Here is a 19,978-nt window from a genome sequence, read left to right on the forward strand (position 1 = left end):
AGATAAGGTAGAAAAAAGCTCCCAGAAAGAGCAAGAAAAGGAAAAAGATTCAAAAGGAATGAAGAGGTAGTTAGGGAAATGCAGGACAACCTGAAACATTATAATATCTGTATAATAGGGATACCTGAAGGAGAAGAGGAGCAAGGAATAGAGAACCTGTTTGAAAAAGTAATGATGGAAAACCTCCCTAATTGGAGGAGAGAAAAAGTCACAAAAGTCCAGGAAACACAGAGGGTCCCATTCAAGAGGAACCCAGTAAGGCCCACTTCAAGACACATGATCATTAAAATGGCAAATATCAAAAAGAAACAGAGAATCCTAAAGGAAGCGAGAGAAAGAGGTAGCAACATATAAGAAAGTCCCAATACAGCTAACAGGTGTCTTCTCAACAGAAACACTGTAAGCCAGAAGGGAATGACAAGAAATATTCCAAGTCATGAAAAGCAAAGGCCTGCAACCAAGGCTGCTCTACCCAGCAAGGCTCTCAATTAAAATGGAAGGTGAAATAAGGAGTTTCCCAGACAAAAAGTTAAAAGAGTACACCTCCACCAAACCAGCATTGCAAAATATGCTAAAGGGACTGCTTTAAGAAGATGAAGAAAAGGAGTCTATGAATACTCAGTTCCTTTCACAGTCACCAATACTTGATAGTACCAATATTTTTAATACTTATTAATCTGACTGTGACAATGATGTGTTATTTTAATTGTTCCTTTATTATTTGTTGAAACTAATCCCGTTTTTGTATATTTCTTGCCTATTTCTAATATTTTGAAAAATCTTTAAATGACTTTTGGTTCTCTTTACCCATTTTTCTACTAAATGTTTGTACAATTTTTTCCCTAAAATCCCCCAAAAAACTATTAACCCTTTTTTAGATGTGTTGCAAAAACTTTCCTATTCTAATACTTGTCCTTTAACTTTTTTAATATGTCTATTACTGTATAATCTTAAATGTTTGATACAGTCATCTTGCCAATATTTTACTTTATAGCTTCTGGGTTTGAATATTTTATTTTAGGGTAAGAAAAATATTAATTTGTATTTTCTCCTAATATTCCTTAGATTTTACATATTGATTTTTAACTCACCTATTTTTTGTATAATGTGAGAAATAGGGCTCTATATTGGTTTTATTTCAAGTAATAGTGGTTTATGCACCTTATTTGTTGAATAAGCCTTCCTTTCTCCATTGATTTGAAATATCAGTTTAATCATATATTACATTTTTAGACAGATGCGTATGTTTGTTTCTAGAATGCTCATTTTATTTCATTGATCTACTTGATTATTTCTGTGCTGGCATCACATTTTAATTGCTGAGACTTTATAATGGATATAAATTTTTTAATATTTTATAACGGATTTTGACATTAAAAAATAAGTAAATAAAATCAATCTGCAAAAAAAAAAAAAAGAAGAAGGAACCACCTTTTGGGACAACATGGATGGAACTGGAGAATATTATGCTAAGTGAAATAGGCCAGTTGGTGAAAGACAAATACCATATGATCTCACCTACAAGTGGAATCTATTCAACAAAATAAACTAATGAACTAAATAAACCACAGGCATGGAAACATGGAGCAGACTCAAAGTGACCAGAAGGGATGGGGAAGGAGGACAATGGTGGAAAGAAGGGGAAGGGACTAGACAAAGAGCATGTATGAATGACCCATAGACATGGACAACAGAGTGAGAATTGACTGCGGGAGCAGCGGGGTTGTGGGGGAGGGAGATGGGTGGAGGAGGGAGATGGGAGGAGGGAGATGGGAGGAGGGCGCAGAAAAATTGAGACAACTGTAATAGAATAAACATCATTTAAAAAAAAACAACACAATTAAAAAGAAAAAAACCAAAAAACAAATCTAGTCCCTGGCAAGAGGGTGCTATTATCCTTAGACCAGTCCAGACCACCCCTGGAGCAGAGGAGGCTGAGCTACCCCAGCTGTGGGTAAGAGGGAGTTCTGAACAAACATCAGGGTTCTGTTGGAAAGGAAGGAGGGAAAGGATGTTGAATAGGTAAAGAGCTCACTTAAAAAAAATAAATAAAAAGATTTTATTTATTTTTAAAGAGAGGGGAAGGGAGGGAGATAGAGAATCATTGATGTGCTAGAGAAACATTGATCAATTGCCTCTCACACACCCCCAGCCAGGGACCTGGGCCACAACCCAGGCATTCCTTGACTGGAATCCAATCACTGACCTTTTCACTTTGCCAGACAACACTCAACCCACTGAGCCACACCAGTCAGGGCAAGAGCTCCCTTTTTTGTATTCCCAGTATTTTGTAGGCATACTTAAGTATAAAACAAACATACAAACAAACAAAAAAACACCCCCTGCTCCCTGCCCCCACACATACTCAAAAGTTTATCTCAACAGTAAGTTTCTAGAAAAAGGAAGTATGTTTCATTCTTGTTTATACTACTCCTAACTTTTAACTCAATCCTGAAGGTGGTAGGAGTTCAAGCTGTTTATCAGTAAGCCTTAGTGAAAGAAAATGGCCTAAATTGTTTAGCTTCCTGGATTCTTTTGTAGATTGCTAGATTTTCTAGCTGATCAATTTCTTTGACTCCCAAAACTTAGAGCTGCTGGAGTGTACACAGGAAAAATTCCAGGTCCACAGATTTACATTTATTCAATAACTGATCTACTAGTGACTTTTCTGGAAAAGTAATCATACTGAAGTCCTTAAATTTCCCTTTTCTTACCAAAATGAAGAAACCAGAGGGTGACGTTCTGCTTTTCTAGGGGAACAGTTATCAAACTTGTAAGTTCCAAATCATCCAAAAATTTCAAGGTTCTTTACTGTTAAAAACTAAAGATAACTACTGATTTTTTAAAATAGCCTATTTCCAAAGATGTGAACGTTTCATATCATCCATGGAGATTTGTTTCCGAAGGAGAAAATAAAAAGCTTCTAAATTTTCATCACTACGCAAACTTGGGTATCTCTCTCCTCATTCTATTGGAAGATACTGTTTAAACGGTTTTGGGCTGTAAGGTAATACTACTTCCACTTTCTCCTCAGTAAGGCTATTGACAAAGTCACTGCTTGGCAATACCAGTTCACACTGATAAACGTTGCTTGCAGTCTTGGGGGTGAGTGAACAGGGGCCATTCTTGTGACTAGGGACCAACCACTAAACCACTCAGCCTCTCTTGCAAAATGGGTATTATTCGTTGCTTTCGTCATGGCCTCATCCATTCATTTCTCCAAACTTTCCAATTGATCGTTCATTCCGCCTCCAAATGGACCACGAATTTAGCAAAAGAAGGTGTCTGCCTGGGGTTGGGGAGAGGGGGACCGTGGACCCCTGTCACAGTCTGGGGGCGGCTTGGACCTGCGCACCAAGTCCCAAGGCCATAATGCTGGTCGCGACCCAAGGATGCGGTTGCAGGCATTGTCGAAGGCGTCAAGCTCAGGCTTCGCCCTCCCGGGGAGAAGTGGGAGCCAAGTGATGGAAATGCAGTACACCGGCTGAGTCATCGCGACCACGACCCCTGAAACACACTGCAATCCCACCCGCCTGAAGGTTGGGTGGAGCACGGAAAAAGTGGCGCAGCCTCAAGGCTTACGGTGGACAACTCCCGGAGAGCGCGCGTTTGGCCCATCCGGGCTATTTCCCGGCCTGCAGAACCGGAAATGGACCCCGGGCGCGCGCCCAGGAGCGTGTGGGCGTGGCCGTTTTCCCGGAAGTGCCTGCAGCTGTAGCGGGGCTCTAGTCCCTGCGTTCTTCGCAGTTCCTTAGCGTAGCAGCCGCCTCGGAAAGCAGCGTGGGTGCAGCTGCGGTGGGAGAGCGGGGGGCGAGGGCGGGACCCAGGGAGGGCATTGATCTCACGTTGCATAGGGAGGTAGAGGCGCTGAGGAATAGAGGGAAGTGAGTTTGGCTAGCCCGCTGGCAAAAGCGTTGTTCCCTAGTCCCCAAAAGGAGGGGTGATATGGACGGTCCCCTAACTCCCAGGGAGTCCGCAAAATTCATAGCGGAAAACAGTCGGGATGTGTTCATTGACGGCGGAGGCGTGCGGCGGGTGGCCGAGCTGCTTATCCCCAAGGTCTCGGGGCCGGAGTTACGCCTGGAGGCCTGGAAGGCCCTTCATGAGCTGAACCCTAGGTCGGCCGACGAGGCCGCAGTCAACTGGGTTTTCGTTGCGGACACGCTCAACTTCTCCTTTTGGTCGGATAGCGATGAGCACAAATGTTTGGTGGGGTACAGGGGCAGAACCTACAGCGGGTATTGGTCCCTGTGCGCCGCGATCAACAGAGCCCTGGACGAAGGTTGGTGCCCTTTTTGCTGGTCAGACCCTGTATCCTTTGAGGCTTCATTTTATTGGGAGAGGCCCCAGGAATGGGCTGGAAGATGGAATAATGTGTTAATAAGGCGAACTTGAAGTTCTTCATTGCCAGCCTGTCAGCTTAAAATAAAAGTATGATAAGAAGCTGGCGTTAAATCCTTATTCAGTGGGAACTGATCCTAATACGTACTATCGGAGATAAGTCTGATGAAATCTGAAAAACAAAGGGGACAGATACATAACATTTTACTTTGTCAAAATACACTTGATGTAATATTACAATAGAAATTGGCGAATGAGTACACATGAACAAATAGAAAATGAGGGGTTTGCTTCTGATATTTTATTCATCCACTTTTAGTTAATTCCTCTAACACCCATTTAGTTTCATATTAACTGTGTGTTGTAAAAGCAAGGGCCTAGTGAATATAAAATCATGACACTGTTCCTCTGTTTTCTCCCCAAGGGATACCAATAACCAGTGCTTCGTACTATGCCACAGTGACCCTGGATCAGGTTCGGCATATACTCCGTTCTGACACTGACTTTCCCATGCCTTTGATAGAAGAGAGGCATCGGATTCTCAATGAAACCGGGAAAATTCTGCTTGAGAAGTTTGAAGGCTCTTTTCTTAATTGTGTCCGAAAAAGTGAAAAAAGTGCACAGCAGCTAATGCATCTGGTAGTTGAAAGCTTTCCCTCTTACAGAGATGTGACCGAGTTTGAGGTGAGCTGCTTCTTTTGGGGATTTTACAGTTCTGATCTTTTCATTGTCAACTCTTTTAATTGTTAACTTTTACTTCCGGAACTCCTTTTGAGAATAAAAACTTAAATTTTGAAGTTCGTTCCTGTGAAGGAGGGACAGCAACAATTAAGCAGTGTTTCAAAGACCTTACTTCTCTTAGCATTTCGCATCAGCATATTCCCTTTATTTTTTTGGCCTTTTTTCATTGTCCTTGTGAAATGTTTCAAACCTAAAAAAACAGTGGACTTTCAACATGATATTCTCTCTTCGGGATAAGGAGGTCCTTTTAATACTTAAAAACATTTTTGCTGCCAGATCTGATTGGGGGCATGCAAGAAGCAAGCAATCGATGTTTATCTTGCACATGGATGATTCTCATCCTCCCTTCCTCTCTCTCTAAAATAAATAAATAAAATCTTTTAAAAAATTTACTTCATTGAGTGAAAATAGAGCGCATACTAAATTCTCTCTAATATTTTTTGTAAAGTTCTAATGTATATATACTGTGCATTTTCCTTTTCATGCACAGGATACTTTAACAGTATTATTTGCATTATGGTACAAAAAATTTTAAAGAGATTTACTTTTAAACTGGTGAACATTTTGTATACCCTCCCAGTGTACACCTGGATTTTGTTTTTGTAAAATTTTTAGAATTTGTTATCACCATGTATTTTAACTGTGACAAGAATTGAAAATAACTTCAGCAGAGTCACATAGTTTAATCTATGTCAGATTTCAATGTTAAAGCTACTCTTTTGTAATCACAATTCAACAACTAAAATTATCAACAATATTGGTTAAATCGTTCTTTATGATTTACAGGGTGTTTGCACATACACTTTCATTTGAGCCATAAAACAGCTCTGTGGGGCCTACGGACACAGAACAAATTTTCCCCTTTCCATCAGGAACCAGTCAAAAAAGAAAGTTAAACTAGTTTGTCTTAGGTCATTTAGTCAATAGCTAGCTTTTTAGTTCTACTGTAAAGTGAGAGGTGGCCTGTTTATGTGTATAAAGATTCTTTTAATTGCAAGTGACAGACACAAAACTAGAAAGGTCTTAATCAAAAGGAAGAATTTTTGGATAGATATTGTGGATAGGCACATCCAGGATCAAGGACTCATTGCCATCAGGATTCAGTCTCTTCTCTTAGCTTCTGTTGACTCCATTTTTCTCTTATTGTGGACCAGCTTTCTCCGTGAAGTAGACAAGCTTTTTCCATCTTACTGCTTCACCACCAGAGAGAGGGAGTGAGAGAGACTTGTTCTCAGGTTCCTCTCTAAAACTCCTGGGCAAGGGATGATTGGACAATCAGGGATTATGACCAATGAAGTGTGGCTTTCAGGGGTATGTGGATGAGGCAGAGGCAGTGGCAATTCCTGGAAAAGAGGCTGTAGATCAACTTCCTGTTGAACTTCATTCTGTTTTGATTAACCATTTTGCTAATGCAGAGGCTACTTTGAGATTTATCCTTGTTTTCAGAGTATGTCATTTCAGCCTTGTTTTTCAAGAAATTATGGATTCAGCTCCTCAGCCTAATCATTCAGGCCACTTGAATATACAAGGTTGGACTAAAGTAGGTTTACAATATGAATATGTGAAACACGGAGTTTGTTCTTGTATTATTATTTATTAATTAGTGTATTATTTTCTATATAAACAACCGTAAGCCTACTTTTTCCCCCATCATGTATTAAACAGTGTGTAGAAGAAATCAAACTGCCATTCACATTGCTAGGAATCCACATATTCCAGAATCCACATGATTGTAGTAGAAGATGGACTGAAATTAAATTTAACATCGATGGATGAATTCTTGTCCCAGCTGTTACGGCTCACTTGGTTGGAGCATCATCCCATAAACCAAAAGGTCACAAGTTCCATTCCCGGTCAGGGCACATACCTGGGTTGTGGATTCAGTCCTCAGTTGGGGCACGCTGATCAATGTTTCTTTCGGTCCCTCCACCTCCCTTCCTTTCTCTCCAAAATCAATAAGCATATCCTCAATAAGGGGTGAGGATAAAAAAATACAAAATATCAACACTTTTTGAAAGGAATATTGTATTTTTTCATTTTTTTCAATAAGACTATTATTAGTGTTACCTAAAGCACTATATTTCTGTAATCCCTATGATACCTCATATTAACACTGAGCACATAGTGAGTGCTCACTTAATGCTTTGATTAGTCAATTTAGTTATCTTTATATAGTCATATAAAAGATACACAAATAATTAAAGCACTTTGTGTAATTCCAAATCTGGAAGAATTCTAATGAACAATTTTGGGACTGCTTCAAAATTCAGAAAATGTTAAAATTAAATATTTTTATTAATGGTTTAAAATTTTCTAATTGCAAAAGTAAAACATTAAGTACAGAATTTGTAAAGTACAGAGAAGCAGTCTATTGTACTAGGAGGAAACCACTGATTAAAATTTGGTCTTTTTCTCTGTGTGTGTGTGTGCATGTGTATACATGCAGGCAGGGGAGAATTAGTATCATGAAGTATAAACTCAAAATTTAACATATTATGAACATCTTTCTGTATCAATAAAAATTTACAGTACAATTTTTTAGTATAATTTTTATGGCTTCACGGTATGACAGTGTATGGATGCACAGTCCCATAACTATTTTACCACAATCATTGTGTTTGATACACAGTTTATTTTTTAAATTAAATTTTATGTCTTATTGTTTTCAGTTTTATGTGATAATAAGCAATGCTGCACAACAGTTGAACATCCATAATTATTTCCTTAGAATGGATTCCTAGTAGTGGAAATGCTGAGTCAGAGCATAGCCAGTATCTTCCAGCTTATAATGCATAAAATGCTAACTCTTCTTCAGAAAGATGATAACAAAGATGACCATCAGCAGCATGTGAGAGTGCCCTTTTCCCTACCCCTTCAGAACATGGTTATGGTATTTGTTGCTATATTTTAAAATCTTTAACAAATTGCAGAAAAATAATCATGATTATTTTTTAATGCATACTGATTTACTGAGATTATCATTTTTAGATATAAACAAATTAATGTACTTAGGAAATTTTAATTCAGACAGATTTAGATTGGTGATTTCTCAGCCTGGCTATGCCCCAGTATCAGTTAGGAAGCTGTAAAATTCAGTTAGATTTCCAGTGCACCACCCTCAAAGATTCTGATCAGTGGGAAGAGCTGTTATTTTAAGCTCTTCAGGTGACTGATTTAGAGGATGCAGTACTATGTAAAAGTCCTAATTAATAAATTGGCTTCCTTAGTCTGTCATCTTTACTCTGACATACTGTTAAATATGCATGAAAAATAGTTTTTAAACATTTTAATAGATAATGTTTTATGCTACTCATAAGCATTTGTAATTCTTGATCTTTCTAATTTGTGATAAATTTGAAGATAACTCATGGTCATAGCGTTTTTCACTGTCAATCACTTTAAAGGTACTATTTGGAAAAATTTTATTCACAAAGCAATATTATGGAACATACAGGGAATTATTATTATGGGATTTGCTGGTATTTTCAGTAATATCAGTTAATATTTTAGAGATGTAGAATTTGATTACTAAGATCATTTGATTATTAAAACCATATCATCTTTTAAGAAAATGTTTTATAGGTGATTTAAATTTATTTTTTCAGTCCTCACTTGAATCGTATATATTTAAGGAGTATCTTAATTAATTTTTTAAAAAAAGGATTTTATTTATTTATTTTTTAGAGAGAAGGGAGGGAGGGAGAAAGAGAGGGAGAGAAACACTAATGTGTGAGAGAAGGACCTGGTCCGCAACCCAGCATGTGCTCTGATGGGTAATCAAACCAACAACTTTTCAGTTCCCAGGCCGACGTTCCATCCACTGAGTCACACCAGCCTGAGCTAATCTTTATGATATAGTAGTTGGTTACCATGGAAACAGTTGCCATGATGTGACAATTTATGTTTTGTTAGAAGCTAGCACTAATTTTGTTATATAAATCTGGCTTGTAGATTTTTTAAAGATGTATTTGGTTTCAGAGAGAGGGAAAGGGAGGCAGAAAGAGAGGGAGAGAAACATCCATGTGTGAGATAAACATGTATCTGTTGCCTCTTGGTACCCCCAACTGGGGACCTGGCCCACTGTCCAGGTATGTGCCCTGACCAGGAATCAAACAGGGGATCCTTTGGTTTGCAGGCCAGAGCTCAGTCCACTGAGCCACACCAGCCAGGGCTGGTTCATTGATTTTTTTTCCAGTTTGCTCTATGAATCTTGTTAAACATAGAGTAGTTTCTATCTGTCATAGTAAACATTATGATATAATAATTGTATTTTATATACAATTTTATTTTGTAAATTGTTTTATGTCTTGCTGTTTAATAAACTAGACTTGAATTAGAAACCTAATTACCATATATAAGTCTAGTTTATATAAAGGAACAATTGCCAGGTTGTCCTACTTTGATAGGTTTGGAAATATAGGTTATTCCCAAATGCTATAGGATACTTATTAATGGTGATTTGTTCCCCCAGCATTCAATTTTACAGACTTTACACCTTGTCAAAAAAATGAGCAAATGTGTTTGCCCTGGGAAAAAAAATACTGAATTTCTTAATATTGGCCTTAGAAAGTTTAATTTAGTTAGTAAAAGTTGGTCTGGATTGATTGTAGTAGGTGTGCCTTATGCTTAAGCAACATTAGGTTATTTCTCACTAGAGCACAGTGTCACTGGAGTTTTTTCAGAAAATAAAGGAATCTATATTGTCATCTCAAGGAATTTTTATATGGAGCCTTTCCTTGAAGAATTCAATTTTTATTTAATTACTTATATCATTTACATATTAAAACATTCTTACTGGTGATCAGGATATATTTTGGCAGCCAGTGACATTGATTATTTCTGCCTATCAGATAAGCAATTTTAAAAGATGATTGGGATTATTACCACTGGTGTTAGGACTAGGAGTAAATCATAATTACTTGTTCTGTAGTCTTTACTGATCTATACTTGTAGTTTTGTAGAGAATTTTTAAGTTAAATTATAGCCCACTATCTTATAATGCTTTATTAAATTTGTTTCTTCCATACATAAGTAGAATTGGTAGTTTATTTTTGTTACATATTGACTTTGACTATTTCTAAAAATGGTTGACTGGACAAATTCTGACTGTAGATCATATTATCTGAATAAGATAATCATATTATCTGAAAGGAAACAGGTCAAAAAGGAATGTGATTCTCTTCAGAGGTGAGTTTAGGGATGATTATTTTTTCTTCATACTTTTCTGTATTTTATACAATTAATGTAAATTATGTTGCAATTAGAAAAACATTTAAATTCAAGAAACTTACTAAAGAAATACTATTTAGCTATTAAAATTAATAAATAGGTGAATTATAGTGACACAGAAATACGTACATGAAGTAGTGACGTTGAAAAAGAACACTAAATAGTACCATGATTACATACATTGTATTTTATGTTCCTTGAAAAATACACTATGTAAATTTGGAGTGATAGAGATAATGTAGTATTTATTAGAACCCCCCCACCCCATTTTTCTGTAAGAGATCTCTAAATTCTTATCAACAGAGTAATATTACTCTCCCCTTGAAAAATATTTTCAATGTGTGTCTTCTTTTTATAACATTTCATAGAGCTTTCAGATTCCCAGGTAACATTTATATTCTCTCCATTTGTCAGGGGAAAAGAATTTCTTTTTACAAACGGGCCCAAATCCTTGTGGCAGATACATGGAGTGTGTTAGAGGGAAAAGGTCTCGGCTGCTTTAAGGACATCTCCAGTATTACCATGTTTGCTGACTATAGATTACCTCAGGTTCTTGTTCACCTGGGAGCCTTGAAATACTCTAGTGAACTACTGGAGAAACTTCTCAAAGGTTTGTCAACTTAATTAAGACATTCTTCATTATACTCTAAGTTATTGTTGAGTCTCTAGTTTCTTTCACAAAAGGTCTCCTTTCCTTATATAAAAGCACTATATGGTTAAAAACACATGTAAAGAAAAATGGGAGGGCAATTGAAATATGCAGAAAATTGCTTTTTGTTGTTTACACTGTGGAATATGTATAATGTGGGAAATTGCGCTATTTAGATATTATAATTTCAGAGCATCATAATAAAATATAAGTTTATGTTTCATGGTGTGTAAACAACACTAAAACAATTCATCAGGTGTAGTGTTTGAAGAATGTTAATTAAGCCAAAGAGCACACTATGAAGTGAAATAAAAGATGGGGCAGAGGTAATATGTACTGGATTTCGAGTCTGGGGGCTCCAGGATCTGCCACTGGGTTATCTTGCACAAGTTACTCACTTTTTTAGGCTTGTTTTTTTTTACCATTATTGATTCAATTATTGATTCTCAAGAATGGAAGCCTTATTATAATATATGAGTACAAATAATTGTGTTTGTGTGAAAATTAGCTTTTTGTTTTTTAAACATTTCTTTGTATAAGAAAAATAATTATACAGTATAATTTTAATGTTAATTTCTCTTTTGGGTGCAGTATTTTCAGCTACTCTTTTTTCTTTGTTTTTAAAAAAAAGATAGTTTTTATGACTGCATAATTTTCTCTTGTGAAATAGATTTCAATCACCCAAAGACAGAATAATACAGAATATAAAGGTACCATTATTCCTATGGTTGCTTCTACCAGGCTTTTATGCTGTCTTGGGCAATCGATTTTTTCTTTCTGTTTCCTCATTTGAAAAATAACAAGCCATTTTATGTTGTAATGCTCATGTCTCAGGTCATTAATTGTTGGATACCTTTTAAAGGGACGACTGTTAGCAGTCAGGGATCCTTTTACATACAGACATAGTCCAGCTGATATATATATATTTTTTCTTTGGCCAATGTATACACTGCTCATTCCGATCTCTAAATATCCTCTTGCCTGGTTTCCTTCACCACATGTTTTTCTCAGTTAAAATCCTACATATCAACAAAGTTTTCGCTTTAGTGCTGCCTCTTTGACATAGCTTTTCCCAACTTTTCACAATTTTTCCTTCTCTTTCTCTTGAATTTTTATAGCACTCAGTTGTCTCTGCCACTGTGAGAAAAACCGTGGTGAAAAGGGACCCATCCAGCATAGTTGTACAGAGTGGTCTGAATTTTCTTCTACCATCCATTTCATCCTGAAACTCTTTTCCAGATGTCCATCTGCAGCTGTTACGGCCTCCATTTTGTCCAGCTTATAAAAGGAGACCGCTCTCCTTAATTAGTTTGACATAGGGTGAACAAACTTCTTTACCCCTTGTTTATTTAAACAAAATTGGATTTTTTTTTAAAAAGTACTTTATTAGCAAACTAAAAGAAACAGAAACTATAAATGTAAAGGTGTATACACTGATTTCTTTTTTTTTAAATCTAAAACAAGTGGCTTGACTAGATGAGGTAGAACTTTCCTTTCTTAAACTCCAGTGATACTTCTTTCAAACTTGAGGATGTGGTCCACTTATATCTCTTTTACTTTCCCTTTCCCTGGATATCTCCAGGACAGCACTTAGGAGCTCTCGGCTCCATATTCAGGCAGAACTGACTAAAGGATCCTGAATCCAAATAATGACCACATGGTTTTCCTTGCTCAAGTTAGCCAATTGAGCAAGTAGTGGCTTTGATTTTCTCAGTTGTCCTTGATGTACCTAAGGTGTCCCCAAGACAATATTCAGTTCTCAAGTGGGGATGGGAGGTGATGTTTATTTGGGCCCTTAGGAGTCCTCCAAAATTTGCAGTATTTTCCCCCCGACATTAAACCTAATTTTAAATCCTTTCTTTCCAGTAATTTAGTAATATTGTGTCATATTTTTATATTTATGATTACCTTATATTTATTTAGTAAATATTTATTGGGGAGCTAGTATGTGCAAGGTGCTATGCTAAGTCCTAGGAATATTGAGACAAACAAACCAGACATCATCCCTGTCCTTGTGGAACTGAACTTGCAGTTTTGAATTAATGCCTGAGTTTAGAAATGGTTTAAATTACTAAAATAAATAAAGTCTGAGATTTGCAGTTTTCAGTTGTGTTTTGTTCTATAGTAAAGCTCTGAGTAGATTTTATATCATTGACAATTAGTGCTTCTTGGTTTGTTTTTTTCCCCTTGCAGGAGAAATGCTCTCGTATGGGAATAGGCAAGAGGTGGAAATCAGAGGATGCTCACTTTGGTGTGTTGAGTTAATCCGGGACTGTCTTCTGGAACTTACTGAAAAAAAGGGTGAAAAAACTAGTGGAGAGATAAACTCCATTCTTCTGGATTATTACTTATGGGACTATGCCCGTGATCACAGGGAAGATATGAAAGGAATTCCATTTCATCGAACACGTTGCATATATTATTGACCCAAAGTGTAAAATGATCCAAAAAAAAACTTGCACTTTTATATTACATAATCATTTATACAATTTCACTTTGATATTAAGAGAAGATGGTAGGGTTAATTTCTCCTGACTTATCACTGTGATCACTGTGTATTCCCAAGTTTATCCTTTTTTCTCTTGTTTAGTTTTAACTCTGTTTTCCCTTTTTGTGGACACATGACAGAAATTGTGAAGGAACTTGAATGCTTTCTTTAAATCTCAGATTTCTTAAAATTAATCATGCCATAATGTGATTAATCTTCAGTGACAATATTTCATCTATTTAACTGGTATCTTTTCTGAAGGTGTAATTTTCTATATATCGTAATCATTTGGTATGAGAAGGGGATGGGTAGGGTCTTTGTTGTATAAATGCTGCTGCTCTTATAAAGATATCATCTTGACAGCTTAATTCCAGCTTTTTGTCAGTAATGACAGTTAGTTTTGCACATAATGATTTCCATTGAGGGTATCGGTCTGTCTAGGTTATTTTTTCTTTTTTCTTTTCCAGAGTAACTGCACTGGAACTAAATAAAGAATTTTAAAACTTTTCTTAAACCTGGAATGAATCATTTCATTAAAATAGAATTTACCTTTTATAATTTTAAAAGGTTTGCAGTGAATTTGGGTATTTACTTTATATTTCATAACTCTCATTACCTATCACGCATTTATTTCCCACTTTCACCCCCATCTTTTAACATAATCTTGTTTTTGCTGTTATCTGCCTTGTCAGCCCCCTGTGAATAAAAAAAAAAGGTGTCCTTTCCCCAAGTACTTTACTGCCATCTGCTGGAAACTTGTCATCATGACCTTACAAATGACAGTGACGGAATATGAATGCTGCACCCACCGCCGCAATCCCCACCCCAGAGGTGTGTACTGCACAACTTGCACCAATATAAGTAGTGGCTTTGTAGCTCTACCTCCCCTATGTGGAGCAGTTGCAGTTCTTGAAGAAATAGAAGTCTGCTTATAGAAAGGAAAACGAATGGTAGGCAGCCCAAACCACCTTGTCTTCCACACCTTTGTATGTTCAGAATTCTTCAGCAGGTGCGGATCATTTCAAGTTGGGAACTGCTAAAGAAGATCTAGGAAAAGGGTAAGGCTACATTCTGAGTTAGATTAAGTAAAGAACTAATCTGATTTCCTCTCTGGAGGTGGGAAAAACCTAATTACTCTCCCTCTTGCCATTTTTATTTTGACATTCTCTGGATGAACTAAGGGTTAGTTGGCGTATAAATCAGTATTCCTTGGTTGTAAGAATGTGATTCAATTATTAAGACTCAATAACTTTCAGGAAGCTTGAGTTAAATAAAAAACATTAGGTCACAATGCTATTTAATAAGTTAACACATATTTTGAGGGATGAAAATGGTATTTGGAAAGCAAAAATTTATGAGATCATAATCACACCACACTCAACCCCAAAATAAAATTCCTATTGGTTGATCAATTAATTATTCTCAAAATCAATAAATAAAAAAATCAAGTGTGTATCCTGCCATTTCTATATTAATTGCATTTCAGGATAATCTGATGGAGGGAAAACTCTATAGAATAATTTCAGTTAATAAATGCAAAAGGAATATTGGAATTAGAAAATTACCATTTTGGAATCCCTAATGAAATAATAGGCCTGGAAAATGATCATCAATGGCTGTTAAAACCATTAGGTAAAATGTTGATGGGAAACTTTTTTAATTGCTAGATTAGGCTGAAAGTACCTACTACTAATCTGAACATCTCTAGAAGTGGGATATACAGCCATTATGTGCCTGCTAGTGTGTTGTAATAGGAAGTACACAGTCCCATTTGTGAATTATTCTTGCCGGAAAAATCGAACCTGAATCTAATCAAGAATCTAGATCTAACTAGTTTACAGGAAAGTAGGAAATACAGGAACAAGTTAAATGACAACAGAAAGATGGAGCTGCCAAGTCTATAATGTGAGATATTCTAAAGGACAAATAGCATAGTTTCTTTAACAAATAAATGGTAAAAAAAAAAAAAAAAAAAAAAAAAAAAAAGTTGGGACTGGCAAGGATGTGGAGAAATTGGAAGCCTGTGCACTGTTGGTGGAAATGTAAAATGGCATAGCTGCTCTGAAAAATAGCATGGTAGTTCCTCAGAAAATAACAAATAGGAGTACCATGTGATTCAGCCATTTCACTTTTGGGTATGTATCCACAAGACTTGAAAGATGGATCTTAAAGAGCTATTTGTATATCCTTATTCATAGCAGTATTATTCACAATAGCCAAAAGTTGAAAGCCACCCAACTGTCCAAAAAGGTATGAATGGATAAACAAAATGTGGTTATTATTCCACATGACAGAATATTATTCAGTCTTAAAAACGGAACTCTGACACTTGCTACAACATGGATGAACCTTTACGACATTGTGAAATAAGCCAGTCACAAAAGGACAAGCACTACATGACTCCAGTATATGAAGTACCTAGAGCAGTCAAATTCTTAGAGACAGAAAGTACAACGGCGGTTGCCAGGGTTTGGGAAAAGGGGTGAATGGGGAATTGTTTAACTTAAGGGAATAGAGTTTCAGGTTTTCAAGATAAAAAGCACTCTGGAAGTTAGTTGTACAACAATGTGAGTGCACTTAACAGTACTGAACTGCATACTTAAAAATGGTTGATAGTAAATTTCATGTTATGTGTATTTTACCACAGTTTTCATAAAGGTGGAGGGTACCTGTTACTGCTTAAAAGAGAATTAAGCAACATATCAACCAAATACTACATGTGGACCATGTTTGGATCTTGATTCCAAATAAACAGAAAGAGAGGGGGTGGGGAAGACTAGCATTATCCTAATTCCAAAACCAGATATACTGCAAAGAAAGAAAATTATAGGCCAATACCCCTGATGAACGTAGACTCTAAAATCCTCAACAGAATATTAGCAGGTGGAATACAGCAATGCACCAAAAACATCATACACCATGATCAAGAGGGACTTATTTCAGGAATGCTAGGTTGGTACAACATTTGCAAATCAACGAATGTTATTCACCACATAAACAGAATGAAGGATAAAAACCTCATGATGATATCAATAGATGCACAAAAAGCATTTGATAAAATCCAGCACCAATTTATGATAAAAACTCTCAATAAAGTGGGATTAGAAGGAACATAAAGACCATATATGACAAACCCACTGCCAGCATCATACTCAATGGGCAAAAACTACAAGCTTTCCCCTTAAGATCAAGAACAAGACAGGGATATCCTGCTTTCACCTCTTATTCAGCATAGTACTAAAATTCTAGCCATAGCAATCAGACAAGAAGAAGAAATAAAAGGCATCCAAATCAGAAGGAAGACATAAAACTGTCATTATTTGCAGATGAGATGATAGTGTACATAGAGAACTCCAAAGATTCCACCAAGAAACTACTAGAACTGATAAATGAATTCAGCAAAGAAGGAGGACAAAATTAATATCCAGAAATCAGTTACATTTTTATATACCAATAATGAACTAACAGAAAGGGAAATTAAGAAAACAATCTCATTCACAATTGCTTTAAAAAGAATAAAATACCTAGGAATAAACCTAACCAAGGATGGATGTAAAAGACCTGAACTCGGATAATTATAAGACACTGAAGAAAGAAATTGAAGAAGATAGAAATAAGTGGAGGCACATACTGTGTTCATAGATAGGAAGAATTAATATCATTAAAGTGTCCATACTACCCAAAGCAATCTATAGATTCAACACAATTCTAATCAAGATTCTAATGACACTATTTCACAGAACTAGAACAAATATTTCAAAAATGTATGTGGAACCACAAAAGGGCCTGCATAGCAACAGTGATCTGGAGAAAGAACAAAGTTGGAGGAATCACACTATCTAATATCAAAGTATACTATAAGGCTGTAGTAATCTAAACAGAATGGTTCTGGCCTATAAACAGACACATAGATCAATGGAACAGAATAGAGAGCCCAGAAATAAACCCGCATATTTATAGTCAATTAATATTCAAAAGAGGAAGTAAGCTCATACAATGGGCTAACAATAGTTTATTCAATAAATGGTATTGGGAAAATTAGACTGCTATATGTAGAAAAATGAAACCAGACCACCTTCTCACACCACACACAAGAATAAATTCAAAATCAAAGACTTAAATGTTAGACCTGTAACCATTAAAATCGTAGAAGGAAATCATAGGTAGCAAAATCTCAGACATTGCTCGTAGCAATTTTTCATTGGATATATCTCTCCAGGCAAGGGAAACAAAGGAAAAAATAAACAAATAGGACTACATCAAACTAAAAATTTTTGCACAGCAAAGGATATCGTCAACAAAATGAAAAGATACCCCACAGAATAGGAGAACATATTCATCGATACATCTTATAAGGGGTTAATATAAAAAGTTTATAAACCCTGGCTGGTGTGGCTTAGTGGATTGAGTGCCAGCCTGCAAACCAAGAGGTTGCCATTTCAATTCCCAGTCAGGACACATGCCTGGGTTGTGGACTAGGTCCCTAGTGGAGTGCATATGAGAGGCAACAGAATCTCTTACACATTGATGTTTTTCTCCCTCTCTTTCTCCCTCCCTTCCTGTCTCTAAAATTAATAAATAAAATTTAAAAATAAATCTTAAAAAAATAAACATGGAGCCTCATGCCTTAAAAAATTCTATAAAGTATTTACAAAACTCAAAACCTAAAAAACAAACAACCCAATTTAAAAATGGACAAAAGACCTGAACGGACACTTCTCCAAAGAGGACATGCAGATGGTCAATAGACATATGAAAAGATGCTCAACACCACTAATCATCAGAGAAATGCAAATGAGAACCACAGCAAGATACGATCTCACACTTATCAGAATATTTATCATCAGTAAATCAACAAAACAACAAGTGCTGGCGAGGATGTGGAGAAAGGTGAACCCTCTTGCACTGTTCGGGGGAATGCAGATTGGTGCAGCCACCGTGGAAAGCAGTATGAAGATACCTCAAAAAATTAAAAATGGATCTGCCTTTTGACCCAGCTATCCCAATTCTGGGAATATATCTGAAGTAACCCAAAACACAAATTCAAAAGAACATAAGACCTCTATGTTTATTGCAGTGTTATTTACAATTGACAAGTTAATGGAAGCAGCCCAAGTGTCCATCAATAGATGTGTGGATAAACCAACTATGGAACATTTACATAATGGAATACTACTCGGCTGTGAAAAAGAACAAAATTTCACTGTTTGCGATGGTATGGCTAGATCTGGAGAACATTATTTTAACTGAAATAAGCCAGTCAGAGAGAGACAAATACCATATGATTTCACTCATGTGTGGAATCTAATGAACAAATTAAACTAACAAACAAAACAGAGACAGACTCATAGATGGAGAGCAGATGACAGGAAGTTGGAGTGGGGAGGTTACAGGGTGGAGGGCTTGAGCAACAAGGAAAAAGGACTCATAGACATGGAAAACAGTTTGGTGATTGCTGGGAGATGGGAGTATAAGGGGATTAAATAGTAATGGAAGGAAATACAATAAAAATTAAATTTTAAAAAATGATCTTTACTTGAAACTTATATAATTTTATTTACCAATGTCACCCCAATAAATTCAATAAATTTTTTTAAAAAAATGAACTTTACTCATTGTTGATGTTGGTTATCTTTTGTTGAATATTTTTACTATTTTGTGTTTTTTATATGTGTATCTCTCCCCTGAACAAAGCTGAGAAAATTATCATCATCCTAATCACCTAATAACTTTTAAGTACTTACTGTTCTGTGAGCTTTACAATTATTTCCTCCTTTAAAACTTCAGAACAACCCTATGAAGTAGACATGATTTTTATCCCAGCTCTTCAGGTGAGAAAATTATATATTTGCATCCTTAATTTGTAAGCATTTTCTTATACCAAATTTTTGCAAACATGGATTTCAATGAGGACATAATATTCTCTCTTATAAATGTACTATTGTTAACTTGTCAATCCCTTTCATTGAACATATATGTAACCTCCAAATTTTTGTTATTATAAATATCATAATGAACATGCTTGTACATGATTCTTTATTGATATCTCTATTTTTAAAGAGATGACAAGAGGTGGGATTATAAAAGTGTATGTCTCAGTTGCCAATATTACTTTATGGTAAGTTGTTGACAACTTAATAGGTGAAAATGGTTTCTAATTTTAATTTGCATTGTTTGGTTCATTAATGAGGTAAAACACTGACATGCAAGCCAGACTTTAGCTTTCTTCTAATCCTCTGCCTTCTCGGTCCACATGGTCAAGTTTTGGTTTTATCCATCACCAGACTGGACTCTGGGACTGGCATATCTTTAAGTTTCTGTGTACAATTCTCTGTCACAAATGTTTTGGTTAGCTATGTGGAGTTTGCTGAAGATTCTAAAGGGGAGAGAGAAGAAAGGGGTCACATCACATACCTCACAGCATAAAACCTAAAGATCTGTATTAGTGACTTCCATTTTCCCTGGAATTACCTTATCATCTATCCTGTTCCTCCTCTCTGATTCAGCCTCTTCCTATCATCTTCCCCTTC

The 19,978-nt window shown here is 36.1% G+C and overlaps 1 protein-coding gene across 2 annotated transcripts; it reads left to right on the forward strand.

Moving 5' to 3' along the window:
* The first annotated feature begins 3,709 nt into the window (after positions 1–3,709).
* Positions 3,710–13,888, forward strand: QNG1 (Q-nucleotide N-glycosylase 1). 2 transcript variants are annotated; one of them, XM_054583250.1, is made up of 4 exons: positions 3,710–3,780; positions 4,766–5,025; positions 10,726–10,921; positions 13,154–13,888. In XM_054583250.1, the coding sequence occupies exons 2-4, from the start codon at positions 4,852–4,854 to the stop codon at positions 13,384–13,386; spliced, it is 603 nt and encodes a 200-aa protein (XP_054439225.1). In that variant the 5' UTR covers positions 3,710–3,780; positions 4,766–4,851; the 3' UTR covers positions 13,387–13,888. The 2 variants fall into 2 exon arrangements, with proteins under 2 accessions (XP_054439225.1, XP_054439223.1); XM_054583248.1 differs by lacking the exon at positions 3,710–3,780 and adding an exon at positions 3,804–4,282.
* The last annotated feature ends 6,090 nt before the right edge of the window (positions 13,889–19,978 follow it).

Source organism: Pteronotus mesoamericanus, unplaced genomic scaffold (genome assembly GCF_021234165.1).
Source record: "Pteronotus mesoamericanus isolate MK-2021 breed Mesoamerican mustached bat unplaced genomic scaffold, CSHL_Meso_final contig_73, whole genome shotgun sequence".
Classification (NCBI taxonomy): Eukaryota; Metazoa; Chordata; class Mammalia; order Chiroptera; family Mormoopidae; genus Pteronotus; species Pteronotus mesoamericanus.

Bases quoted from the DNA above. Each gene is read 5' to 3' on its own strand.
- QNG1 (XM_054583248.1), top strand. From the start codon at position 3,946: ATGGACGGTCCCCTAACTCCCAGGGAGTCCGCAAAATTCATAGCGGAA. The intron at 5,026-10,725 runs GTGAGCTGCTTC...TCCATTTGTCAG, and splicing joins GAGATGTGACCGAGTTTGAG to GGGAAAAGAATTTCTTTTTA. The intron at 10,922-13,153 runs GTTTGTCAACTT...TTCCCCTTGCAG, and splicing joins ACTGGAGAAACTTCTCAAAG to GAGAAATGCTCTCGTATGGG.